A 27,493-nucleotide genomic window follows, 5' to 3' on the forward strand; every position below is an offset into this window, starting at 1 on the left:
CTTCCATCACAGGAGTAAACACAAAACGGGCAAACAATTTGACCTATGGAATATTGCTTTTTCCACGTGTCACATTTTGATTGGTTGCCAAAATTCATGTTCCCACAAAATTAACACACTACTAGAAAATTGGATTAAAGCCACATATCACAAAGCCATGACATAAAAAAAAAAGAAAAAAAAAGGTGGCTTTTATACTCTAATAATTGCCACAAATACTGTACAAATGGAGGGTAATTTCCCAAACCACCCCCCCAACCCAAAAACCAAAAAAAAACCTTCAACATTGGCCATAAAGGTTCAGAGCTGCATTGGGAGCCTCATTTATTTGGCTTGTGGACTTGATTTACTTCACCAGGTTTTCATTCTCTTCCTTCTCCATCTCTGATTTTATAAATTTATTGTTCTTGGTGTACTTAAACCTCTGTGCTACATTCTTTTGTTGATTTTTGAGGAATTTAATCTTTTGGGTCATTATATAATGGTTTTTTGTTTGTTTTTGTTTTTGTTTTTTTGGGGGTGTGTTTCTTGGAGGTGTAGATTTGTGATTCTAGTTGGTGGTGTGGAAATGCTCATATTTAGTTAAAAATTTTAAATTTTAAATCTCTAATTGATGATAATGCATAATATTTTTATTTTATAATGATTTATTGGATTGGATGAATATTGATGATTTTGTGTATGGGTGATTTATTGGATTGGATCATATATGATTATTTGATTTGTAGGAATTTAGGGTTTATGATTAATTTTGTGATGGACTTTTTGTTATCTCTTTGTTTGTTCATTTGTCTTAATAAAATTTGTTTCTTTTAAAAAATTATTTGACTGTTAGGTTTGATTAATTCATGTGTAGAATTATGGAACAATAAGATAAAAGTAATTGAAAATTATCTTTTAGTGTTATTTTCATCTTAAAATAAATATCCGAACTTTTACACTAAGACCCCTTGGGGTAACTGTGGGAGTAGATATTTTCGTCTCCAATCACAGCGCGCCATGTGGAAAAGAAGATTATCTCTTTTAATTAATTAATTGAACCAGTTTATCTGGCCAATTAATTAATTGGGATAAATATCTTAATTAAATGATATTATCTTTATTTAATAAGATAATATCATTAATTAAGATATTATCCTAATAAAGAGAAGATAATGTCATTATCTCAGATATTATCTTCATAAAAAGAGATAATATCATTTAATTCAGATATTATCTCCATAAAAAGAGATAATATCATTAAATCAGATATTATCTCAGTCCGACTCGATCCCTACGAATTTGGGTAGAGAATAAACTCAGCATATTCTCTACGAAACCCTAGCCCCGAGGCTCCTATAAATAGATGACTTCATTCATCATTCAAGGTACATCTAAACCTACTCCTTATACCCGAGAAAAATACCCGAAGCTCTTTCTCCCTCTCCACTCTCCATATTTTCTCCACACGGCTTCGGCCACCACACACGGCCCGGCCGCCCGGTTCACACCCTACATAAACACTACTCCGTACCCTTTGCTTAGCTATTGTTTTTCTACAAACACTCGAACTAACTTAGGCATCGGGTGTGGTATATTTACTCCGATCTGTTTTACAGGAATCGAGGAAGAGAGAGAAGGAAGATCGAAGGTTGAAGGATCTAGAAGTGAATATTATCCCGTGAGATTATTTGCACAAACAGTAACAATCTGGATCAGCCACTGGCAGCCGGTGACCGTGTTCCCCACCGCAACCCCTGCACCCAATACTCATCCACAACCTAGCTCCCTCCCATTTCACAAACCACCCACCTCCCTCCTCCCCCTTTCAGTCGTTGCCGCCTCCCGTTTCTTGTTATCTTCCTCTCTCTCTCTCTCTCTCTCTCTCTCTCTCTCTCCCTATCTTTCTCTCTCTCACACAAAACATCGAACTCATCACACCAACCAACCCTAGATCTAGCCCCTACTAGGTCAACCAGCCCCATCCCCAATGCATCTCCCCTCCCTCTCTCTCTCTCTCTCGCTCTCTCTCTCTCCCTTCCCTTATCTTGATTTTTTTTCCTTTTGATTTCTGCAATTTTTGAAAACCCAAGTAAATTGCATCTTGCTGAGGTTGTGAACCAGGGCAAATTGGTTTCAGATGAAAGGCGGCGTGGGCGGCAACGCGACAGGTTGGGTGGACCATAGGCAACCTCGCTAAGAGAGAGGGATAAAGACGGGAGAGAGAGAGAGAGAGAGAAGAGAAGGTAGGGTTTTTTTTCTTTTTGTTTTTGCTTTAGTTTATTGTTATTATTCTTATTATTATTTCAATTTTCAAAAAGTTTGTATTTTATTTTTCAGTATTTAATTACTTTTAATGTATGCAATGACCAATTTTCCCTCATATTTAATGGCAAATGGGATGAAATATTGATGATTTAGATGACAAGGGGAAAATTGGCGAAAAGAAAAAGTTCATATCTTTAATTTATATATATATATATACAGTCCCCTTCTATTGAGGATCCCTCAAATAATTTTATTTGAGGAACGCTCTTTAGGATACCCTAAAGGGCGTCCCTCAAATAAAATTATTTGAAGGATCCTCAATAGAAGGGGATATATATATATATATATATATATATATATATAGAAGGATATGGGGTCAATTGAAAATTAGGTACAAGTTTAGGAGGCAAATCACCATTTTAGCCTAATTAAATAGGATCTTTTATTCATCTTACTTGCCCTACTCTTGTACTTGTCCTCAAAATGATGTTAGTTCTGCGATTAGAGGGTTAAGCGTATTGGGTTTTGTAGTCTGGTGCGATACACGACGTTCAATTTTATATTGTCGATATGTCATGAATAATAATATGTTTATATCATTAACGACAACAATATGTACCGACATATTACCAATATATTTTCGCCCGAAGGCAAAATTCAAAAACTATTATTGCGAGGAGGAGGAGCATACTTAAAATAATAATAATAAAACTCGTGTAAGTCCTTGACCAAAATGCAAAGTGTATAGTATTGTGTATAAGAGGGAATCTTTTGTTTTTGGTCGAAATATAAGAGGCAATCTAAAAGGCAAAAAAGAAAGGAAATCATCCATGTCTCCCATCCAGTGCCAACTGTAGTTTGTCACATTAACTGTCATGCCCAAGCAAACAAGTAAATATATAAACAAAATGGAGGAAGCAAGCTGCAAATAAAATATGGGTTATGCTAGAGAGATCAACTTTAGATACCAACTTGTGTACCATCTCCCTAATAGAGGTGGAGCCCACCAATACAATGGGTCCCACACTCTATTAGAGAGATGGTACACAAGTTAAGTATCTAAAGTTGATCTCCCTAGCATTTTCCATAAAATATGCACCACAAATGACAATGTACATGTCTTCATGCTAAAAAAACCATGTTACTAAGTCGTGAACCTACGTCCGTTGGATCATTTAAGAATAAATCACTCAGACCGTAGAATTGTCATTGTTGTCTTGTCTTGCGGTGTGGGTCCCACGAACCCACCGGCACAATTTAAATTAATCGTATTGAACGAACCCATCCCCATGTCCGCCAACTATGATAGTCGTTGAAAGTGAAAGACATTTTTAAAAAGTTAATTACAGGACCAACTATAATTTAATTTAATTTAAATTATATACATAATATAATTACAATCACAAAAAGCTTTTCATACTGACCTTGGAATATTACTTCATCCAAATCCCTTGCAAAAGAAAAGAAGAGAAAAATGGCTGGAGCTTTGATCGGAGAGGCCTTTATCTCTGCTTCCATCAAGGTGTTGTGTGACAAAATTGCTTCACGCGAGTTCATTGATTTATTTCGGCAGAAGAAACTCGATCAACCTCTCCTCATGAAACTGAAGAGGACGCTGTTAACCTTGAACGTAGTGTTGGATGATGCAGAGGAGAAGCAAATTGAGAAACCGGCTGTGAGAGAGTGGCTTGATGAGCTCAAACATGCAGTCTTTGACGCAGAGGACTTACTGAATGAGATCAACTATGAAGCTTTGCGATGCAAGCTGGAAGGTGAATGTCAAACCGACAATTTAACCAATAAGGTGTGGAACTTCCTCCCTACTTCTCGTAATAAATTTTATCAAAACATGAATGCTAAGATACAAGAGTTATTACGAAAACTAGAAGACTTTGTACAACTGAAAAGTGCTCTTGGTTTGACACAAGTTGTTGTGAGGAAGGTTTCACAAAGAACTCCGACAACTTCCTTGGTTCATGAACCTTGTGTATATGGTCGAGATGAAGTCAAAGAAAATTTATTAAAAGTCCTGTTATCTGATGATGCAAGCAAGGATGATGTGTCTGTCATCACCATTGTTGGAATGGGCGGGGTTGGCAAGACAACCCTTGCTCGACTGCTTTACAATGATGATAAAGTGAAAGAAAATTTTACACTTAAAGCTTGGGTTTGTGTTTCAGAAGACTATGATGCTATCAGGGTAACTAAAACTCTTTTTGACTCAGTTACTTCAAAACCTTGTAATACGACAGATCTGAATTTGCTTCAAGTTAAACTAAGAGAACAACTGAGGGGGAAGAAATTTTTGTTTGTGTTGGATGACCTTTGGAATGAGAAATATACTGATTGGAACTGCCTCCAAACTCCTTTTACTTCAGGGGCAAGGGGAAGTAAAGTCCTCGTAACAACACGGAACAAAAATGTAGCATCTTTTATGCAAAACGTTCCTATTCAAACCTTGGAACCATTGTCGCATGAAGATTGCTGGTTATTACTTGAGAAACATGCGTTTGGAAATGTAAACTGTAGTGCACATCCAAGCTTGGAAGAAATCGGCAAGAAAATTGCACGCAAGTGCAATGGGTTGCCTTTAGCTGCACAAACACTTGGCGGTGCGTTACGTTCCAAGCTAGACTTTGAGGTATGGAACAAAGTACTAAACAGTAGCATTTGGGAGTTACCTTACCAGAAAAGTGACATTCTTCCCGCTCTAGGATTGAGTTATCATTATCTTCCAGCTAAATTAAAACGATGCTTTGTTTATTGTTCAATTTTGCCGAAGGACTATGAATTCAAGGTAGAAGATGTTGTTTTTCTTTGGATGGGAGAAGGTTTAATTCCCCAAGCTGAGAATGGGGAAATAATGGAAGAGAGGGCCAAGGAATATTTTGATGAACTGTTATCCCGATCATTGTTTCAAATGTCAGGGAAGTCAAGTTTCACTATGCATGATCTCATACATGACTTGGCCGTGTTCATGTCTAAAGGATTTTGTTCCAAGTGGGAAGGGAGGGAATCACATGAAGTGGAAAAAGTTCGCCATTTGTCATATGCGAGGGGAAAATTTGATGATGCTCTTAAATTTGGGCCATTAAAGGGGGCTAAGTGTTTGCGGACCTTCCTACCTCACTCTTTAAATCCATATTACTCTTACGAAGAGTATTATCTAAGTAAAAAGGTTCTACAAGATTTGTTGCCATCACTCAGATGTTTACGGGTGTTATCATTGTCACATTATTGGAATGTCACTCAGTTACATGATTCTATTAAAAATCTCATTCAGTTGCGTTATTTGGATCTCTCTGGTACTGCAATTGAAAGGTTACCTGGTGTACTTTGCAGTTTGTACAATTTGCAGACATTACTATTGTCAAATTGTTCCTCTCTCGTTGAATTACCTGCAGACTTGAGAAAATTGGTAAATTTACAGAAATTAATGCTGGGAGGTTGTGCGTCTCTTGCTAAATTGCCTGTAGACATGTGGGAATTAATTAGTTTGCGTCATCTTGATATTAGTGGAACTACAATTGCAGAGATGCCAGCGCAAATGAGTAGACTAAAGAGTTTGAGAACGTTGACAGCTTTTTTTGTGGGGAAATCTTCTGGGTCAACCATTGGAGAATTGGGGGAGCTTACGCATCTTCGAGGAAAACTTTCAATTCTAAAGCTGCAAAATGTAGTTGATGCTAAGGATGCCGTGCAAGCCAATTTGAAGAATAAGAAGGATCTCAAGGAGTTAGAGTTGGCATGGGGCGATGAAGACTCGAATGATTCTGAAAAAGTTAGACATGTACTTGACAAGCTCCAGCCTTCAATTAGTTTGGAGAAACTGACCATCAAATTTTATGGTGGAACCAACTTCCCGAATTGGTTAGGAGACTCATCCTTCTCCAACATACAAATCATGCATCTCAGCGATTGTCCTTATTGTTGGTCACTGCCACCAGTTGGAGGGTTACCTGCTCTCAAAGAGCTCCGCGTAGAAAGGATGAAATTTGTCAAGACAATTGGTGTTGAGTTTTATGGCAGACATGAAGCGTCTCTAATTCAGCCATTTCAGTCACTGGAGAAGCTGGAGTTTGAGGAGATGGCAGAGTGGGAGGAATGGGTACCAAGTGCAAGTGGAGGTCAACATGGTCCAGACTTTCCTCGTCTCCAAGTGTTGATTCTAAATGAGTGTCCGAAGCTGAGAGGAAGTTTGCCTTGTGATCTGCCTTGCTTGAAGAAACTTAGCGTGTATGGGTGTGCGGAGTTACATGATCAAAGGGCCACTTCTACTACTGGTACCAGTCTTAACATGAACTCCTACAAATCTCTTCAAGAACTGAAAATTAAATTAGATTATGGATGCCAAACAGGTGTGTCATTACAAGAGGCAAAGTTATTGTCCGTACTTGACGTTGGAAATTTTGATGACATACCATGCTTGCCCAACACCAATCGTCTTCAACGTTTGTGTGTTTGGAATTGTCCAACCCTATCGTCGTTCCCCAAAGATGGCCTACCCACTTCGTTGACATCAGTTTCTCTATGGAATTGTAGGAGATTAGAATTCCTACCTCATGAGATGTTGGCCAAATTGACATCGCTTGACTTTTTGTGGATAGAGAATAGCTGTGATTCAATGAGGTCCTTCCCGTTGGGCATTTTTCCCAAATTGACGTGGCTTTACATTAGGAATTGTGAGAATCTGGAATCCCTTTCCATTGAAGATGGAGTTGATGCGAATCTTAGTCATCTCAATACATTGTCTATCTCAGGCTGTCCAAATCTGGTGTGTTTTCCCCAGCGAGGATTGCCCACTCCCAACCTGACTCTATTGGAAGTTGGTGAATGCGAGAAGTTGAAGTTATTACCTGAACGTATTCACACCCTCACAGCCCTTCGAGATTTGAGGATAACCAATCTTCCAAATCTGGAGTCAGTTGCAGAAGATGGGGGTTTGCCTCCCAACCTCCAATATTTTGGCATTGAGAATTGTGAGAGACTGAGGCCTTCATCAGTGGGAGAGTACTGGGGTTTGCAAGGACTTGTCTCCCTTGAAAAATTTACAATTGGTGGCAAGGGAAGTCACGAAATCTTGGAGACCTTGCTCAAGCAACAGCTGCTCCCTACCACTCTTCAACGCCTCCAGATCAGTGAACTTTCAAGTCTGAAATCTTTGGACGGAAAAGGACTTAAAAACATCACTTCTCTTTCTTTTCTGAGCATCTCCAATTGTTCTGCCCTGGAGAACGTATGAGAATAAGACGGGAGATGATTGGGCCGCCATATCTCACATTCCTTGCATCAAGATAAATGATGAAGTCATCATATGATATGACCTCTCTCTCAGACACTCCTTGCATCCAATGTTTCACTATCAACTCTCAAATCAAATTCAGGTATGTTCTTCAAATAAAACTGTCTTAACTGGTATTTCTTATTTTAGTCTTTCCGAAAGGATTTTGCCCAGTTTTGCATCCAATTAACTTTTATAGTTGTCAAAAAAATCATAGCATATTGATGGAATACTTCACAGGACAGCATACCTTCTCCTGGAGGAGAGCATCGTTCTCTTGGAGAGCTTTTCATTTGCAAGGTTCCTTTATGTGTCGTCATGTCCAGACGAGAGGAGAAACAAAAGGTCCACATGGCTGGAATATCTCAATTGACACATTCCTACAGACAGACATCGAATGTACAACATTGTTAGGTACTCTCTCATGATAAAAATGTGTTTCATTCTCATTTGAGCCAGTTTAAATTGTATTCATGCCTGTGGGCAAGTTGTGAGCTTAAATTATTGATATTAATCATTCATATTGAAAATATTTTTGCTCGTGATTTTAACTCAATGTGTACCGTCATTTAGAAATGAACCTATATACTTTCACTACCTTGGACTATAGCTCAGGTGATTTCGCCTTTTGTCAGCCTAAACTAGCCAGCCCAGCTAATGGACAGCCACGTAATACACTCATAATTCACTTTTTCTTTTGGTACAAAAAGGGGCCAAAGGCCAGCACAAACAACCCGCTTCTTTTCTTTTTTGTTCGAAAACTTATTTTCTTTTTTGGTAGAAAATAACTACGCTTTCACTCCACGCACACAGACAAAAAAGATATATATATTTGATGTATTTTGAGTGGTAAAACTCATTATGTTCTTCTGATTAGGTTTTTTTTTCTTCCTTCTTATCAATGAAATTCACTCGTACTATCGTTTTCTATCTTCTTAGTAAGGTTTGTGCATAAGATAAATTTAGCCCACCCACATTTGAAATCCTGGGTCCGTCCCTGCCCTCACTATATTTGAAATCTTATTTGCGGGACACTCTATAGGGTCCCCTATGATTTTTTTTCAACAATCCAAACCATCTATGTTTAAAGTCTACATTCATATATCATCCTTACAAAAAATTAAACAAATCAGAAACCGTTTCGACATATAATTGTGTCCTACAAAATCAATGAACATGGTGCTTCAAGAAAGTACTAAAATTTCAATAACTCAATTGAGTAGTCAAATGATATCGGATTCAAATGATTTTTTGTAAAGATGATCTTTGAATGATTATCTAAAAAATAGATGGTTTGGATTAGTGAAACACAATTCAGAGTGAGCCCTTCAAGGAGGGATATCTCAATGAAAGCTCTCTGTATGTATATATTCCCCTTCTATTGAGAGATTCCTCAAATTACGATTTTTTTTTCAACGATCCAACCCATCTATTTTTTAAATCTACATTCATAGATCATCTTTGCAAAAAATCATAAAAATTGAAAATCATTAAGGCATCTAATTGATAGCAACAAAACAGATTAACACAATGCTTCAAGAAAAAGACTAAAATAACAATAATCTAATTGAGTGGCCAAATGGTTTCGGATTCAAGTGATTTTTTGCATATATGATCTTTGAGGGAATATCTAAAAATTAGATAGTTCGGATCATTGTAAAACAATGTGTGTTAAGCCCTATAAGAGTGTTCCTCAAATAAGCTTATTGGACAGAGTAATTCATTTCACTTAAAATTAAATGGATTACACTGGTAGAAAATACAAAAATAAAAATAGCTCATCACCAATAAGTACAAGACCCCAGCCAAACATAAATAAATAAATAAAAGAAAATTATAACAGTGGAGGCCCAAAAACAAACATCCAGCCCAATATAAAACACAAAATAAGAAATCCTAAATCTGAGATGCTATAGCCGTCACTTCTCACCTGCCACACCATTGTCGTAGAGAGACTTGATTTTGAATGAGAGAGGTGGGATTGGGGAAGGGTGAAGGGAATCAAGTTTTTCATGCCAAAAATACCCCTCTCCCCAAAAAAAAATCATTTGAAAAATTGTAGTAGTCTTTGGAAAAAAAAAACATATTTTGTTTAAAGGCATTTTCATAATCCAAATGTTTTTTCATTCTTATTCGCGATGGATAGTAAACATTTTAATGGGAATGAATTCTATTTATTCCTGACAGTTTGCATGACTCTGATTGATTAACTCGATTCCTACTTAACTCGATTCATGGTTACTCTGATTCTTAGTTATCCTGATTCCTGATTAGTAAACATGCCCATATATTGTAGTATCACTCTAGAGTATAATTTAGTTTACTCCCATTTTACCCCTCGACAGTGTTCATGTTGTATAGACTGAAAGAAAGCCCCACTGGTGGTGATACAGTAAAAACTCTAATGCAGTCACTAACCCAGCCCAGGAGAAAAAGACTCAATACGACCAGATAATGGAAAAATAAAAATAAAAATATTTATGAAATAAAAAAATAAAAAACTGGCTCAGAAGCAAGGTGGTTATTGTTTCGCTTACCATAGTATTAAGGACTTTAAATAGTTTAAATAGAGAAATGAAACTGGTTACATCAATACTGCAAAACATTTTAATGGGAATTTTACCATATTGTGGCTGTTTGTATATCTCACTTCAATGTGCAAGTCGTAATTTATAGTGGATTATAATAAAATTTGAGATTGCATCAAAGATGGAAATTGACCCTGTATTTCCTGAAAAAGGTCAAAGTCAAAGAAAAAAACAATTTGATGAAAATGACCATGAAGAGACATTTCAATGTGCTAAAGAATCTTTTAGGGTTAATTATTTTCTTGTTGTCGTTGATGCTGCAATTTCTTATTTGAGGAGTAGATTTGAACAATTAGAAATATTTGAAGGCAGTTTTGGTTTTTTGTTTGATCCTAAGAATTTCTTTCAAATGAATTATAGTAGATTACGTGAATGTTGTAGAAATCTTGAAGCTGCTTTAACACATGATAATGAATCTGATAGTAATGCTGATGATTTGTTTTCTGAATTGGAAGTGTTACAAATGTATTTACTGAAAGAGACAAAGACAACCGTTGAAGTTCTTAAGTTTGTAAAAGTTTGTGGATTGTTTTCCAAATGTCTCAATTGCTTATAGAATTATATTGACTTTGCCAATAACTGTGGCATTTGCATAAAGAAGTTTTTCAAAATTAAAATTAATACAATTATATTTGTGATAAACTATGTTACAAGAAAGGTTAAATGGATTGGTAATCTTATTTATTGAAAAGAATATGATGGAAAATTGATTTTGAAGAGGTTACTGATGATTTTGCTTCTCAAAATGCTAGAAGATAAAAAAAAAAAATCAGTGATTGTTTGTATTTTTAATGTTACTGCTTTTGTTTTTTGATTTGTAGATGATGGAGTGGAAGTCAAAGCAAATTTTTGTGTACAATTGAGCCAATTGAGAACTAAGCCCTATTGAAGAGCCACTAAGCCACTTGAGAACTTTTGTTTTGTTTTGTTGAAATTTTAGAAGCTCTATGAACCTAAATATGATTTTTGTTGTTTATGGATCATGTACTTTTGGTTTTTCTTTTTTTGTTAGTTGAATGAAATTATTCTATTTAAGCAGGCTTAGTTGTTTTCTGGGACTTTGCCCCCTATTCATAAAAAGAAAAAGGAATGAGCAAAGTATTAAAAAATTAAAAATTAAAAAACATACATACTAAGAGCCTCATTTAATTTTTGGCCATGGGCCACCAAAATGTCAGGGCTGGCCTTGATAATTTCTGCTGGGGTTTTTTGCACTTTTCTTGTTATGTTTAGTTGGGTTCTTTTTACCTCCAGCAAGAGCTGCTTTGAAGACATACCAATTCGATGTGAGCACTTCACAATTGCAGATTTTTTAAAATAAAATAAAAAAACAAAACAAGCGATAGTCTAAACTACAAGGAAATGAGGGTTTCTCACACATGATCAATGTGTCATGGAAGTTCGAACTTGAGATCCACTGGCCTATACCCCGTTGGCCATAATGGCAAACTATAGATAGATGTTATGATGTATTTACAATCTATTTATTTATTTCCACATCTATTTTTAGGTTTAAGTGAAGAACGTGAGCAGGTTGTGCTCTTCTATGCCTATTGTTACAGTAAATGGGATATTCCCTAGACCTACAGTTTATGCCAGAGGAGATACACTTCTTGTTAATGTCACCAGCCATGCACAATATAACATGTCAACTCATTGGTATGATATATTTATATGTGAATTTATATGATTATAGCAGCATGAAATTAATATGAGCATTTGGGTTTAATTATTAATTAACATTAATTAATCTGGTGGAATTTTTCAGGCATGGACTAAAGCAATGTCGCAATGTCTGGGCAGATGGGCATGCCTGTTGATGTGTAAATTGGTTTTACTGATTTACTTTTACAGTTTTATAGTTTTACAGCTAATTATGACTAATTAACAACTGAAGTCCCGTTTACGGTTGCGAGAATTTTGTGGCTAAAAGGCTTGTAGGAAATTGCCAAGTGTCATACACACATTGGCATATCAATTTTGTATTGATCTGGATGTAACCATTTTTTGATATGTGTGTGTGTAGCTGAGCTCAACATGAGCCAGTGCATTCCTTTCTATAAATATCGGGCAAGAACAATTGCTACAGTACCCAAACCGAGCACTACATCAGGCATGTTCATTTTGTCTGAAATATAGAATTTTGCAGTCTTTCTTCTTGTCCTTCCCTTTCTTTCCTAAAATCCAAAATAGTACTTCAAATTTCAACATGGTATCATTGAGCCAGGTTTGATCTTGAATCTGGGCGTTGTTTCCGCTGAAAGTATTCAAAGATTTCAATGCAAAATCTTCATACCTAAATCGATTTAGCATCATATGTCTGGTTCGGTTGGAAGGGAGTCACGAACTCCAATTTTCAATGGAGAAAACTATTTGCTCTTGAGGATTAGAACAATGACGCTCCTTAGATTGTATGGGATCTGGTTGAAGAAGGTGTACGAACTCCAGATCCAAAAGCCAAGATGAAGGAGACAAAGACATTGGACAAGTCGGCGTTGTCTGAGCTTCTGAAGCAAGATGCAAAAGCATAGGACCTCATCCAAGGAGCTGTTTCAGATGAGCTCTTTCCTAGAATTTTGAATGAGGTGACTACAAAAGAAACCTGGGATCTGTTACAGCAAGAATACAGAGGAGATGATCATGTAAGGTCGGTCAAATTACAAGGTTTGAGAAGAGTTTTTTAGTATACTCGTATGCGTGAAGATGAATCTCTATATGCTTATTTGACTAAACTGTTTGAATTGATAAATGCAATGAAGAGCATGGGTGCTCAAATTAAAAACTTTGAAAGAGAGTTATCTAAGAACAGAATAGTGCAAGAATTGTTGATAAGTCTTACCAAGACTTATGACATTGTTTGCATGGTCATTGAACAGACCAAGGATCTTGATGCAATAGAAGTGCAGGAAGTTGTGGCAACCCTGAATGCGTTGGAGCAAAGGCTTGAGAGGCATTCTGAGAGTACTGTTGAAAGGCGTTTGCTACTATGAGTGTGAAGGGAGCCAGTTCCTCATCCTCTTCAGGTAGTGGTCAGTCCAAGAAGAATTGGAAGACTAAAAGAAAGAAGTGGGAGGATAAACCTAATTCAGGTGGAAAGCAAAACTGGAACAATGAAAACTGGAGGAATGATCAATCTAACAAGAATGATCAGAACAAGGGAACCTGTAAGCACTACAACAAGCTGCACTATGGTGAATATTGGTTCAAGGATAAAGTCAAAGTGTCACAGATGCAGCAAGTTTGGTCACATTTCTAGAAATTGCACTAGCAGTATACATAACAAGTTTGGACCAATTGCACATTTTGCAAAGAATCAAGCATCGAAGAAAACCAACATGTTCTATGCCTCTCACTCGCTTTCAAAACCAACTGACTTTGGTGTTTGGTATGTTGATAGTAGGTGCAGTAATCACTGCTCTCTAACATTCATAGGAGTTTGAAGTACAAGGTGAAGATGAGAATAGGGGAATTAGTTCAAGCTTCTGGAAAGGGGACACTTTGATTGAGCTAAAGGATGGTCCTATATATATATATATATATATATATACAAGAGGTGATGATTGTGCCAGGCTTAGATGAAAATCTTTTAACTATTGGGCAAAGGATTGAACATGGCTATTGGCTGCTATTTGGTGACTTTATGGTGAACATATATGCTGATAGGGAGTTGAAAGAGCTGGTGGCTAATGTCCAATGAAAGGAAATAGATGCTTTCCTATGAAGTTTGAATTCATGAACCTAGTGATGGCAAATAGAGCAACAGTTGGATAAAAAGAGTTTCCATATCACTACATTTCGTAACATGCATTCGTCTTAAAAGCAATATGTAGTCATAATGAAAGTAATCCTTGACATGGAATTGGGCAACTTGTATGGATTTATTGAGGCTTACGTAGAGTGTCCTTGTACAATGAGTCGAGTGGTGTGTATTTGCCTATAGGCACAGGATCTTGACGAAGCATCTTTCCCAAGCCAAGCAGGAAGTCATCCAAGGCAATCGGACAAATAGCCACATGAGAGGGTGTGGAGCCACACTGTCTTTTCCTGTTGATGGTGAGTGAAAAGTGAATCCTATAATAAGTCATGCCATGGTTGTTGTGAAAGAAGAAACTCGAGGCTAACGTGGGATCCGCTCAATGACCTACTTGGTTTAGGTAAATATCTCATGCGTTCCCCGACTGGAAAAGGTCATTTTTTGAGGATAAACTGTGCGCTTTTCAAGTCGGAAGAACGGGTTTAAAAATATATATATATATATATATATTAGCTTGATTTTTATGCAAAAAGGATCACTCATGGAAATGGCATAGAAGATTTGGTCACTTAAACTATGTTGGCTTGAAGATGCTACAAGATAAAGAAATGGTGCTTGGACTTCCTAAGTTGGAAAATTTTGGAGATGTTTGTGAGGAATGTGCTACAAGCAAAGCTCACAAAGAAGCATTTGAAAAAAATGAAGTGTGGAGAGGTTCACAACCTTTGGAGTTGGTACACTCTGATGTATGTGGCCCGATGTAGGTCATTACAATTGGAGGAAACAGATATTTCCTCATTTTCATTGATGATCATACAAGGATGTGTCCGGTGTTCTTCTTGCAACACAAATCAAGTGTATTTTCAGTGTTCAAAAGATTTAAATCCATGGTGGAGTTGCAAAGTGGATTTCAAATCAAGAAGTTAAGATCGGACAGAGGAGGTGAATACACTTCAACTGAATTTAGTAAGTTTTGTGAAGACTTGGGACTTGAAAGGCAATTAACAGTTGCTTATTCTCCTCAACAAAATGGAGTTGCAGAGAGGAAGAATAGGACCATTGTAGAGATGGCTAGAACAATACTTTATGAAAAGAGAATGCCTATCAAGTTCTGGGGAGCAGCAGTTAACGTTGCAGTCTACATTCTCAATAGGTATCCTACAAGTGCTCTCAAGAATAAAACCCCTTTTGAGGCATTCAGTGAAGAAAACCTGGAGTAAAGCATATGAGAATATTTGGTTCTCTTTGCTATACTCATGTTCCATCTCAGCTGAGGCATAAATTGGAAGAAACTAGTGAGAAGGGAGTCATTGTTGGGTATGGAACTTGTGAGAAAGGGTACAAGGTGTTTAATCTAAGAAAGTAATAGTGTCAAGAAGTGTAATATTTCACGAGAAATCTTTGTGGAATTGGGAAGCAAATGAAGAAGTGCACACGTCAATTCCTTGGGACAATAGTGAGGAAGCAAGAATAACTGAAGGCCGGGAGGAGTTTGAATCACCTAATCAAGCTCTAGAATCACCAAGTGTTAGATCATCACCAAATGCAGTCACTACACCATCCCAAGAGAAGAGACAAGCTTCACCAAGACCAAATCCTTGTGAGATTGAAACATCTGAGCTCTATGATCACACACCCTTGAAGTGGAAGAACTTAAATGAAATTTTTGCACAGTGTAAAGTAAGTATTGTGGAACCTAAAAAATTTGCTGAAGCAACTCAAGATGAGGCATGGAATCAAGCTATGAGGGAAGAGATCACAATGATTGAAAAGAATTCTACATGGGAGATGGTTGAAAGACCTGGTAACAAACCAATTGTGGGTGTAAGATTGATCTTCAAGACAAAGCTAAATCTTGATGGCTATATCCAAAAGCACAAGGCACGACTTATAGCTAAGGGATACACAAAAGCTGGGAGTAGATTTCAACAAAACCTTTGCTCTAGTGGCAAGGTTGGATACAATTAGAACTCTAATTGCTTTGGCAGCTCAAAGAAATTGGAAACTTTTCCAATTGGATGTAAAATCAGCATTTCTAAATGAAGTACTGAAGGAGGAAGTCTACATCGAGCAAACTGAAGGATTTGAAGTTAAGGGAGCATAAGTTAAAGAAGCATAAGTTATAAGTTAAAGAAGGCTCTTTATGGCTTGAAGCAAGCACCAAGGGCCTGATATGGTGAAATTGATACTCGTCTACTCAAGTATGGATTTAGAGAAGCATAAGTGAAGCTACAATGTATGTGAAGACCAAAGAAAGTATTGGTACATTCATTGTGTCATTGTGTACATTGGAAGCAACAGTGAGATGTTAGAAGAGTTCAAGGAGGATATGATGAACAGGTATGAAATGATTGATCTTGGTTTGTTGCATCACTTTCTTGGAATGAAGTAATCCAGAAAGAATGGAGAATCTTTATTCATCAACAGAAATATGCCAAGACTTTGCTTGACAGATTTGGTTTGATGGACTTCAAACCAGTGAGCACACCACTGGTTCCAACAGAGAAACTCAAAAGAGAAGATGAAAGTGAACTTGTAGCTGAGGAGACCTACAGAAAAATAGTGGGGAGCTTGCTGTATCTAATAGCAACTAGGCCTAATATCATGTATTCAACTAGTTTGCTTGCCCGATTTATGCATGGTCCCTCAAAGAAGCATTTTGGAGCTGCAAGAAGAGTACTAAGGTATGTATAAGGAACTCTGGATTTTGGCATTGAATATGAGTCTGGAAAGCCAGCTATGTTGATTGGATTTTGTGATAGTGATTGGGGTGGTTCAGAGGATGATATGAAAAGCACATCTGGATATGCTTTTTCATTTGGCAATGGAGCATTTTCTTGGGCCTCAATGAAACAAAACAATGTTGTTTTATCAACTGCAGAGGCTGGATATGTAAGTGCTGCTGAAGCAACAACTCAAGCAATTTCGCTAAATTTTTGCTGGGTGATTTTGGAGAAGAGCAACTAGAAGCTACACCAATCGTGACAACACGTCTACTATAGCAATGTCTAAAAATCCAGTGTTCCATCAAAGATCAAAGCACATAGGAAGGAAGTTCCATTTCATCAGAGATGCAATTCAAGGAGTAGTAGATCTGATCTATTGCAAAGGTCAAGATTAAGTTGCAAATATTTTCACGAAGGCATTGCCAAGGGAAAGGTTTTGCTGTCTGAGAGAGTTACTAGTTGTGAAATCAGTATACCATTTAGAAGGGAGTGTTGATGTGTAAATTGGTTTTACTGATTTAGTTTTACAGTTTTACAGCTGGTTGTGACTAAGTAATAGCTTAGGTCCCTTTTACAGTTGAGAGAATTTTGTGGCTAAAAGGCCTGTAGGAAATTGCCAATTGTCATGCACACATTGGCAGATCAATTTTGTACTGATCTTGATGTAACCGTTTTTTGATAAATATATGTGTGTGTGTGTGTGTGTGTGTGTGTGTGTGTAGTTGAGCTTAACATGAGCCAGTGCATTCATTTCAATCAATAACGGGCAAGAACAATTGCTACAGTACCCAAATCGGGCACTACATCATGCATGTTCATTTTGTCTGAAATATAGAATTTTGCAGTCTTTCTCCTCCTCCTTTCCTTTCCTTCCGAAAATCCAAAATAGTACTTCAGATTTCAACACTACCTATATTACTCAATGCCCTATCAAGACAGGGCACAGTTACACCTACAATATTACTATAACAGGGCAAAGAGGAACACTTTGGTGGCATGCACATATCTTTTGGCTAAGAGCCATTGTGATCATGTCGAAACAAGGGACTGGATTTCCATTCCCCCAGCCGTAAAGGGAAGCGAATATTGTCTTGGGTGAGTCGGTGCATGTAACGATAACAAGATTTTCAAACTTATGTACCCAAAATTTCAGAGCTTATGCGCAGATTAATCGCATAGTTTCTTGTGAATTCTGTAGGAGAATGGTGGAATAACGACGTCGAAGAGGATGTTAACAAGGAAATAGACTGGGATTGCCACCAAATATGTCAGATGCACACACCATTAATGGAAAGCCAGGGCCTCTCTTTCCATGTTCTGAAAAACGTAAGCTCGTGCCTTATAGAGAAATTCTTGCCTACGACAAATGTATGTAATGCGCCTTTAACAATAGTACAATGTTGTATGCAAGAATTTTTCCTATCTAGGATCAGTTTTGTGTTATGGCACCATTATTTGGACTGGAAAAATGGGACTTTGCATTCTCATTTCTTGTTTTTGCTATCTCAGATACTATGCATTGGAAGTTGAACAAGAAAAGACATACCTGTTACGAATCATCAAAGCTGCACTCAATGATGAGCTGTTCTTTGCCATTGCTGGCCACAACTTGACAGTGATAGAAATTGATGCAGTCTATATCAAACCATTTGCATCTCAAGTGATACTAATTGCACCAGGACAGACAACGAATGTTCTTGTTCAAGCCAACCAAGTGCCTGGAAGATATTTCATGGCTGCCAGGCCATTCATGTATGCACCCGTTTCCGTTGACAACAAAACTGCCACTGCAATACTACAAAACAAAGGCATCCCAAATTCTGTACAGCCAGCCCTTGCTCAACTTCCAGCACTAAATAACACAGCTTTCGCGTTGAACTACCATGCCAGGCTAAGAAGTCTAAACTCAGCACAGTATCCCGCAAATGTACCTCTTAAAGTTGATCGACATCTTTTTTACACGATCGGTTTAGGAATCAACCCTGCACAACTTGCCTGAATGGAACACAGCTCACTGCTTCTTTAAACAACATCACATTTGTGATGCCCCAAATTGGGCTACTTCAGGCTCATTATTTCAACACCAAGGGGGTATTTACCACAGACTTCCCAGACCGCCCTCCAATACCTTTCAACTACACCTGTGCACCACTCACCGCCAACCTTGCCACCAAACTAGGCACTCGGCTTAACAAGATTGCCTTCAATTCAACAGTGGAACTGGTGCTACAAGACACTAATCTTCTCACTGTGGAGTCTCATCCATTCCACCTCCAAGGTTACAATTTCTTTGTTGTTGGGACTGGAATTGGGAACTTCGACCCCAAAAAGGATCCGGCAAAGTTTAACCTGGTGGATCCTCATGAAAGAAATACAGTTGGAGTTCCCACCGGTGATTGGACTGCCATAAGGTTCAGGGCTGATAATCCAGGTAAACACATAACCATAACCAAACACCGTGCTACATTAAACTTCAAAGCTCGTAATTAGGCAAGAATAAATTTTGTTTCTTTTGGCAATTCACTAAACATTTGAACGGTATTTGATCATCATTAGGTGTGGTTCATGCACTGTCACTTGGAGCTCCATACTAGCTGGGGTTTGAAGACTGCTTTTGTGGTAGAAAATGGGAAGGACTCGGATCACTCTGTTTTGCCTCCACCTACAGACATCCCACCTTGTTAGTTCCTCAAATCGAACAAATCAGAGTGGAGAGTTAAATTTGTTTTTGTTTTTATTTTTTTTTTAGCCTTTAGGCTGACAAGTTCTTGAAAACATTCCTGCAAGAAAAGCTCTTGTTAAGACCAATAAAAAGGTGTAATGTGTATCACATTGTTTTAAATGCCAACTTCAACCCCTGTTTTGTGCAGCAAATTTCCGGGACAACATTGGCTCCAAGTATTTAAGTTTAATCTACCAGAGCTTGAAACACATGAATTAGTAAATATATTTCAGGAATTTCTTTCGAAACTTAAAAGTCAGAAAATCGTGAGAGATATCAGCTTTTATGGATACAAAAAGAAATAACCAAACACTGCATCCTAGATTACAGAAGTAATGAATGCAATGATTCCATCAATCAGCCAGTATAGTATACTCACTCCAGTATATTATTACAGACCAAAACTCCACTACGGAAAAACAATCACAGCCACACTACAAAATTTCAAGAAGCTAAGGCAGAAATCAGCATACCAGCAACACAAACAATGCCAAAGCCCCAATCCAATCCAGCAAACCCATCTTCCTCTTCTCTTTTTCATCTGCTTAGCATAAAAAAAGTGCATTAGTTCCTCCATTAGTGTAAGCCCCAGCACCAGCCACATTCAGTTCAATATCATCCATCCTTTCGCTTTGCTTTTCAACCAACACAGCAATGCTTAGGAACACATCCATCTGTAAGTCCTTTAAGGCCTTATGTCTTTCCTGATTCTCCATTACCAGCTCTGGCTTCAGTTCAAAAAACTTTGACCTGCCCGCTTATCAATCATTTCCTTGCTTCCTCCCATGTGGCACTGAAATACCTACTCTTGAGACCTTTTTTGTACTCTTTTAACAATCTGTTCTATCAACTGCAAATTAATCATTATCCCTCCCGGCTTAATTCTCAAACCATTAGACACCGAAATCCTCATTCGATCAACAGGGATTCCTTCCTTGTAGAGCAAGAATACATTTCAATTAGCCATGTTAGAGTGATCAAGCAATTCCCACCTTGCTTCGAGTTTTTTGCTTTCCTCAGAATAGTAACCGTGTCATTGTTAATTCTATCTATCAACTGTATAAGAACTTTAGCACTGTGAAGACTTGGTTTCTTTATTGAGGTCCGGAAGATCAAGAAGGAGGTTTTTGATCTCTTCCATATCAGCCTTGACGGCTGCAGTCACTTCTTCCAAAAGTTGTGTGAGGTTCTGTTCATCAGCAGGATCAAGAATTCCCATTTCGAAAGTATAGTTTCCCAAAAAGAACAAGCATGCTTGCTTTTTCATCATTGAACAGTTCCCTGAATCACAATAATGGGCGTCGAGATCATCTTGCATTTACTTACCTTCCCTAGTACGTCATTAGATTGTTGGGATCTTGATTGAAAAAGAATGACAATTTTCTTCAAATTCACAGCATGCTCGAGAATGTACCGTGCAAACTCAATTTCATTAGACCCATTGGAGAGCTCAATAGTTACCTCCACAAGATGATAAATGAAAGCAAAGTTTTGCAATTTCCAGTATCCCATATCAAACCCAGATGACTGGAAAGGGAAGAAGGAAACAAATTAAAATCAAATGAAATTTACCAAATCGTGTTAAAAAAATAAAATAAAATAAAATATATTTGAATATGAGAAAAGACAACTACTTGAAGAAATTACACCAGGAAATATAAATGAAAGAGGATGGTTAAAAGGCTACACAAAATCTCACTTACCATGCAAGGCTGCCCTCTGGGTGGTTTAGATTTTATATTCAAGGTATTCAAATTAGGCATTCCTTTAAGAAGACAGGCCACTGCTGGAACTAGGGCATCATTCAAGCTCCTCAAATGCATACTGAAATGAAAAATATCTAACGATGCTGACATGGAACCTTCCTTGTGCAGAGCCTGCAATTTTTCACCAAAAAATCTTGAGTAGAAAAAGGACAAGAAACCAACCCTCAGAAAGAAAAAAGTAATAGTGTTTTATTAAATGCAATATATTTTCGAAAACTAGATTAATAATCATTTTTTGGTCAACAGTTTGAATTCTCATGTTACTCGTTTTACTTCATTTTTCCAGTTTTATTACGTTGATTTATAATTAAATTACAAAATTATCAACAAAGGACTCAGTTTCAAAGTGATAACCAAATAAATGGCATTCAAGAAAAATTGAAGATTAGTGTGAACATTATATAAGTAATATGCCATCAATTAGTGTCACCAATATCAGGTAATACCATCAACATTATACAAAACTCTCAAGTCACAATATATAGAAGCTGTAATATCCTTTTAAAAGATTCAAATTGTAAAATAAGTTGTTTTTTTACAAAGAGGAATGAGTATTGTGATTTTACCTTAATGGTCTTCTCGTTTAGAATAAGAACTTTAGCCTTGCACAAACTGCTAAGAACTGCATGTAAATTGTCGAAGTCATTTACTTCAGGCTCCAGAAAAATCTGAGCTTTTTCTAAACTCATTAACTTCCCGAGGTTTTGGCCATTCAACAGTTTCCCTTCCCATTTCAACTTTCTAAGATTTGGCGCAAAAATATTTAATGAGCGACTGTCAGGACAAGCATCAAATTCCCAATCTAACTCTATTTCTTCAAGTTTCTCACCAGAGATGCTAAGATGGAGGAGTTTAATACCACAAACTGAAACAAACACAAATGATTCCAAAGACAAGCTTTCAATGGTGATACGTTCTATCCCTATAACGCGAAAAAGTTGTATTTCCTTAAGGCATTTGCAGGTACATGAGATCCATTTAAAGAAACTCTCATCTACTATATTAACACAACTCAACCTCAAGGAAAGGAGATTGCATGAAAAAGATAAGGAGGGTGTTTGAAGAATCACCCCGGAACAGCAAACTGATAGAGACTTCAAGGATTGAGAAAGAAAAACGCAAGAAGGCAACGCTAACATGGTGGTATGGAGTGCTAAGAAATAAAGGTTAAGCACTTCAACATTACACCTTACTGCATTATGAATCCACGTGATTATCCGAAAATGCTCATCAGAAAGCTTACTTACACTTTTGTTTTTAAAGAAATTCCAGAAAACGGAAAAACGCTGCAACTTATTATCACCACGATGAAACAAGTACCGATCCCAAGAACTCATCAACTCTACTAGCTTCTGGTTGGTTCTTGCCTGACTCGCATCAAAATTCACTGATGGCGCTGATATATAAAATCTTCTGCATCTTTTGGACACAGTACCCACTCGAGTGAGGTCTTTGAATGTGAGGAAGGAAAGAATAAGATGAGCAACTTCATCTGGAAGATTACTGAATCTGTCTGTTATACCCTCACTAAGAGCTCCTTCAGCTTGAAAACTTCTAGTTGACCGTAGCTTCTTCTGTAACATCATACTCTATTTATTTTTTATATTGGATTGTTGGAAGCGGAGGTGGAGCTACAAGGAATATCGTTCTCCTGCAATGTTAAAAGAACATAACTGAACCTCACCGTATTTATACTACTCTAAGCACACACAAAAAAATAAAGTAAAAAATTAAGAATTATTTCAAATTCATAATCTATCCAATTGAACAGGAAATTTTGTTGAGCTTCCTCTAAGTGAAAAACCAAATAATTAAGAAGAATTTCAGTGCACTAAATTTTCAACTTACTGCATTTTCAAATTGTTGTGTTCATCTTTTTTATTAAAAAAAGTCTATGCTACCTTATTCTAATAGTTTATTGTTATGATATTTCTAGCAACTTTCTGATAGCTTCTAACTATTTCTCTTTATGATAATTCTAACACCTATTAGGTCCTGTGAAAATCTGGGGATCTCTGACTTTGTTCTTACATTGGTTTCTCTAAGTTATCTTTCGGTGGTGCTAAATTTCTTTTGAGCAATTGTAAAGTACTACCAAAAAATTTCAATGGTGTTCCCATGTTCAAGGTTTTATTAAAATATTATGAATTTGCTCCAAAACAAAAATGAAATTTTCAATCAGTGTTTTTGGTTTGATTACCCTTTATAGAGTATTCTGACAAAAAGCATTTCATTGGCTGGCCCTAGTGTTACTTGTATTATTAATAATACAAAGTAGGTATAAGGGCTGGTTCAATGACAGAAGTAACACTGGAGCTGGTCCAGATGAGAGAGAGAGAGAGAGAGAGAGAGCAAACAAAAACAGTAACATCATGGCTACAACAGACATGATAGAAGGGAAACTCTCTCTCTCCCTTCCCTGTTCCAAAATCTCAATCTCTAATCTCTCTAATATTTATCTATTCCCAAGTCTCACTCTCCAATTTGGGAATCCATCTAATCTCCAAGCTAATAACAAAGGGTGTGATGAGATGTCACTTAGGTTTGTGAATGAGGTAACACTCTATTGAAATCTGTTACGCATCGGTGAAATTTTTCGCCAAAAGAACAACCCATCTTGAGTTATTGCCTCTTTTTTCCGTTTAGATCTTTGTTAATTATTTCTTCTAATATTATCCAATAAACCCATTATCAATCTTCAAGGAAATTTTCGTATGTAATAAACACATTTATTAAAATATCATCATAAATTTCAGATATCATAGCTCAAAAAACCCTAGTTAACAAAATCAAACCCAGATGATGCAGCTTTACAACAGCAATTGCAAATTTAAAAAAATCTTAAACTGATGCCAACCAACCACACAGAACAACACAAGCAAAAATGATACGGAAGAAGAAGAAGGAAGAGGAAATCATACCACGAAATTCAGGAAGCACTATTATGAAGCGAAAGCATATTTTATAAACAGAGGGTGGATGAGATGCGAATGAGAGGGCGAGGGCGAGGGCGAGGGCGGGCCTGCAGCAGAGCCTAGGAGGAAAGAGGGAAATGATGAGAGTAAGTATACTGAGGGACTGAATGGTCAACCACTAAATGGCTCGTTAAAGATGTGATCATTTCAACCGTTAGATCTCTTGAATCGTCTCCGACCAAAAATAAATAGTTAAGCAAAAAGGTCAGTATCGGTCCTGTAGTTTGCTATTTTTTCAACTTTCTCAATTTAAATTTTAAATACACATAATAAATTCTGTCAAATTTCTTCTAATTCCATCTAAAGTTTCATCCAAGATATTCTACATGTCAGGAACACATGTTTACTCCGTTGTAAAATTGGATGAAACTTTGGACGTGTCCTTGAATTGCGAAGATATGAAACTATAGGGTTCAAATTACTAGAAATGAAGCTAGAGACATAAGTGGAAAATCTGATGAAGGGCAAGGAGATAGTTCCCTAGCATACAGAAGCTTGACAACATGGGATTACAAGCAAGCTATAGGGTTCATTTGTTGGCATAGTGACAACAAGGGAGATAGTTCTTAGATGCTAGGGAACAAGCCCCCATCGATCATTGCTGGAATTAAGCAAGCTACATTGACTTTGAAATGATGAAAGTAAGCGAAACACCAAACAATTTGAGTGGGATTTGATACGATTTTAGACATAAATTATGCATAGAAGCTTGAAATTTGTAAGCACGTTTGAGAAGAACATCTCCATTCTAGAATTTGTATCTTTTAGATAAATTTGTGTCATTAGGTTTGTTTGTTTGTCTTTTTTTTTTTTTTATAATCATAAACATTCCTAAATTATACAAAACTATCTGGTTGCGTCTTTTATTTTCATTTTTTTATATCATTCGTGGTCCTCAAGGCTAGTCTGCATGCAAAAATGTTAGAGAGAGAAACCTATTTCCTCTACACTGACGGCTCACCTATGGATCCTCAAGACAAAAATGTTCATTTATTTGAAGGCTAATTATCAAGGTATGTATGTATATGTTAATTGAATTTTTGCTTGATGCTACTGTGAAAATCATGAATTTCAAAATCTTAGATAATTTATTGAGTCATATGGTTATACCTAATATTAAGTTTACATAGCAGCTACAGTTGAAGGTCACTATGGACTCAATTTGGCCTTAATTAGAGATAGATGTCCTTTTTCTAGCTTTGAAATAATTAGCTAAATCAATGTATTTTCATTTAGTATTGGGTTAATATATTTTCTAGTTATAGATTGATGAATGGTTTTCTTTTTCTAAAAGGCTAAATTGTAGCAATGGCTCCTGGACTAAGACCAAACTTTACTTTTCGTTCATCATATTGCTAAATTATGTCTCCACTTTTAAAAATTGTCTTTTCTTTCATCTCAGCCAACTTTTCCTTGAAAAATGATGACATGGCATGAACAAGTCCTACTTGGCATAGGCAAAAATGTATTCTCACACAAATTTTTTTAAAAATAAATCTCATCTCTCTCTCTCTCTCTCTCTCTCTCTCTCTCTCTCTCGATCTCTCGACCTCTCAACCTCCATCCTGATTTCTTCTTCCCCACCCCACGGGAAATTCTCACCCAGATTTTCTCTCCCACTCGATAACCCACATCAGAGCCCACCAATTTCTCCTTTAGATGTGGAATCTTGGCTCCAAGTCTTTCTCTCCCCCACACACCCATCTATTTGATGAGATAACACACATCAGACCCAAATCCTCCAACAAAACCAAACAACAAAATAAAGAAAAGAAATAAAAGAAACAAGCCTTAGTGGATGAATTTTTTTTTTCTTCTCTTTCCTGTAGTTTCTAGGGTTCTGTAGTTGTTGGGTTTCTAGGTTTTGTGGATGATTTTTTTGTTTCCTCTTTTCTGTAATTGCCGGCAAGGGCAAGGGCGCTGGGTTCTGGGTTCATGGGGATGGGTGGTGGTCATGGAGAGAGAGAGAGAGAGAGAGAGAGAGAGAGAGAGATAGAGTTTTTTTAATACACATTTTAATCAATTTAAAATTAATGAAAAGACAAATATGCCCTTATTTTTAACAAACAAGTTGACTAAGACGACGGAAATGACGATTTCTGAAAGTGGAGGCATAGTTAAAGTACCACCGTAACAATTTAGCAATATAAGGGACGAAAAGTAAAGTTTGGTCTTAGTCCAAGGAACATTGCTACAATTTTACCTAAAAAAAAATTATGGAGGTGGCGGGGGAGTGGAGGGAGTGGAGGGGCAGACAGCTGGGCGTGGAGGATTGGTGTGCGATGGAAGAGGTGGTGAATATATTTTTCATTTTTGTTTTTTTTTATGATTTATTATTTTAAAATATATTTTTTTATTTAATCCATATGGCATCATATTATTGGATATATGAGGCCCATATGTGTGTTACATAATCAATTTAACAGATTTTTAGAGGAACTACTTGTGAGCATGCTTGTTAACCTTACGAACAACGAATCCCCAAAAAAAATAAATAAATAAAAAGATGTAACCTCAGGTTTTGTTATGAAAAAAGCCCATTAAAAATTACTTTTTTCACAGATTAATGTGCTGACATGAAGTTGGAGATGTGTACCTATTCTGCTTTGAATCAATATGTCGGATTGCGGTATAATCTACTGTACAATTTGCTGTCAGGCATGCAACAAAGAGAAAATAACATTTACAAATTTAATGACAGTAATTTGCAACTCCTGTCACTTTCATACATCTTAAGAAATTCAGTCTAGTTGATCTTCTAGTTAATTAATTTCAGATCTCTATACAGCTCATATGCAAATTCTAGCTTGTGGCTTTTCAATCATGCCAAGAAGAAGAAAATAGAGAAAGAAAAAAAAAACAGTAAAATATAGTAAATTTCCATAGCAATTAGAAACTGCTCAGCTCCTGGAACGTATATAAATGCAGAGGCTGGCAAGATAGTATTTTTATTTTTTAGGTTGAACTGGGGGGAAAAACCCCAAACAACACAACTACATAAAATCAACACAAGCAAGACGGGGCGAGACAAACCAATCAAGTCATCAATAACTAACGAACCTATCCAACTTAGAGCAAAATCAAAATAACACACGGCAAGACCCACGTTATAGCTCCAGAGCAAGATAGTTATTTTAAGCCTTCAGGTTTAACCATTTATCTAGCTACCAGCCTTAAAATTCAATACTAGTTTCCCTAGCCACCACCAAAAATGGTCCTAGCAGGTGATCCTAAACCTTCAACGACAAAGCTGCTTTGGCTGAGTTCTCTGCTCGTAATGCCAGAATTCTAGTTTAATGATTTTTTTTAACATGTAAACAGCCAAACACATCTTCAGTTTCTAACTCTTTTGCAATGATTATTTATAATAATAATAAAAACAGAAAAAGCAAGGACAAATACTTAAAAACAAAAGTCTATACTAAAAAAAAGCG

General features: G+C 36.8%; 2 protein-coding genes and 2 pseudogenes across 6 annotated transcripts; 3 read left to right on the plus strand and 1 right to left on the minus strand.

The window, feature by feature from the left end:
* The first annotated feature begins 3,688 nt into the window (after nt 1-3,688).
* Nucleotides 3,689-8,066, plus strand: LOC107881201 (putative disease resistance RPP13-like protein 1 pseudogene; annotated as a pseudogene). Its single transcript, XR_016126791.1, has 2 exons — nt 3,689-7,631; nt 7,769-8,066. The product of XR_016126791.1 is annotated as a putative disease resistance RPP13-like protein 1 pseudogene (transcript).
* An 8,109-nt stretch (nt 8,067-16,175) lies between these two features.
* On the plus strand, nt 16,176-18,595 carry LOC148916592 (laccase-11 pseudogene; annotated as a pseudogene).
* On the minus strand, nt 17,319-24,165 carry LOC103330895 (putative F-box/FBD/LRR-repeat protein At4g03220). 4 transcript variants are annotated; one of them, XR_016126793.1, is made up of 6 exons: nt 24,006-24,165; nt 21,651-22,735; nt 21,022-21,195; nt 19,792-20,845; nt 18,143-19,258; nt 17,319-17,913 (listed from the first exon to the last, which is right to left on the minus strand). XR_016126793.1 is itself a non-coding variant. In XM_008233504.3 (4 exons), the coding sequence occupies exons 2-4, from the start codon at nt 22,668-22,670 to the stop codon at nt 20,585-20,587; spliced, it is 1,455 nt and encodes a 484-aa protein (XP_008231726.2). In that variant the 5' UTR covers nt 22,671-22,735; nt 24,006-24,165; the 3' UTR covers nt 19,572-20,584. The 4 variants fall into 4 exon arrangements, 1 of the variants encoding a protein (XP_008231726.2); XR_016126792.1 differs by having other exon boundaries at nt 17,319-17,953; XR_001677933.2 differs by having other exon boundaries at nt 17,319-19,258.
* Nucleotides 18,625-19,503, plus strand: LOC148916593 (laccase-11-like). Its single transcript, XM_089051857.1, has 2 exons — nt 18,625-19,028; nt 19,152-19,503. Exons 1-2 carry the CDS (start codon nt 18,640-18,642, stop codon nt 19,279-19,281), a joined length of 519 nt encoding a protein of 172 aa, XP_088907983.1. The 5' UTR covers nt 18,625-18,639; the 3' UTR covers nt 19,282-19,503.
* Nucleotides 24,166-27,493: the final 3,328 nt, after the last annotated feature.

This window comes from Prunus mume, linkage group LG5, assembly GCF_029339155.1.
Source record: "Prunus mume cultivar Tortuosa linkage group LG5, ASM2933915v1, whole genome shotgun sequence".
NCBI lineage: Eukaryota > Viridiplantae > Streptophyta > Magnoliopsida > Rosales > Rosaceae > Prunus > Prunus mume.

Excerpts from the sequence above, each read along its gene's own strand:
- LOC148916593 (XM_089051857.1), top strand. The coding sequence starts at position 18,640 with ATGCCCCAAATTGGGCTACTTCAGGCTCATTATTTCAACACCAAGGGG. Across the intron at positions 19,029-19,151 it reads TTCAGGGCTGATAATCCAGG|GGTGTGGTTCATGCACTGTC; the intron begins TAAACACATAAC and ends TGATCATCATTA.
- LOC103330895 (XM_008233504.3), bottom strand. The coding sequence starts at position 22,670 with ATGATGTTACAGAAGAAGCTACGGTCAACTAGAAGTTTTCAAGCTGAA. Across the intron at positions 21,196-21,650 it reads TAAACGAGAAGACCATTAAG|GCTCTGCACAAGGAAGGTTC; the intron begins GTAAAATCACAA and ends GAAAAATTGCAG. Across the intron at positions 20,846-21,021 it reads CCAGAGGGCAGCCTTGCATG|TCATCTGGGTTTGATATGGG; the intron begins GTAAGTGAGATT and ends TTCCCTTTCCAG.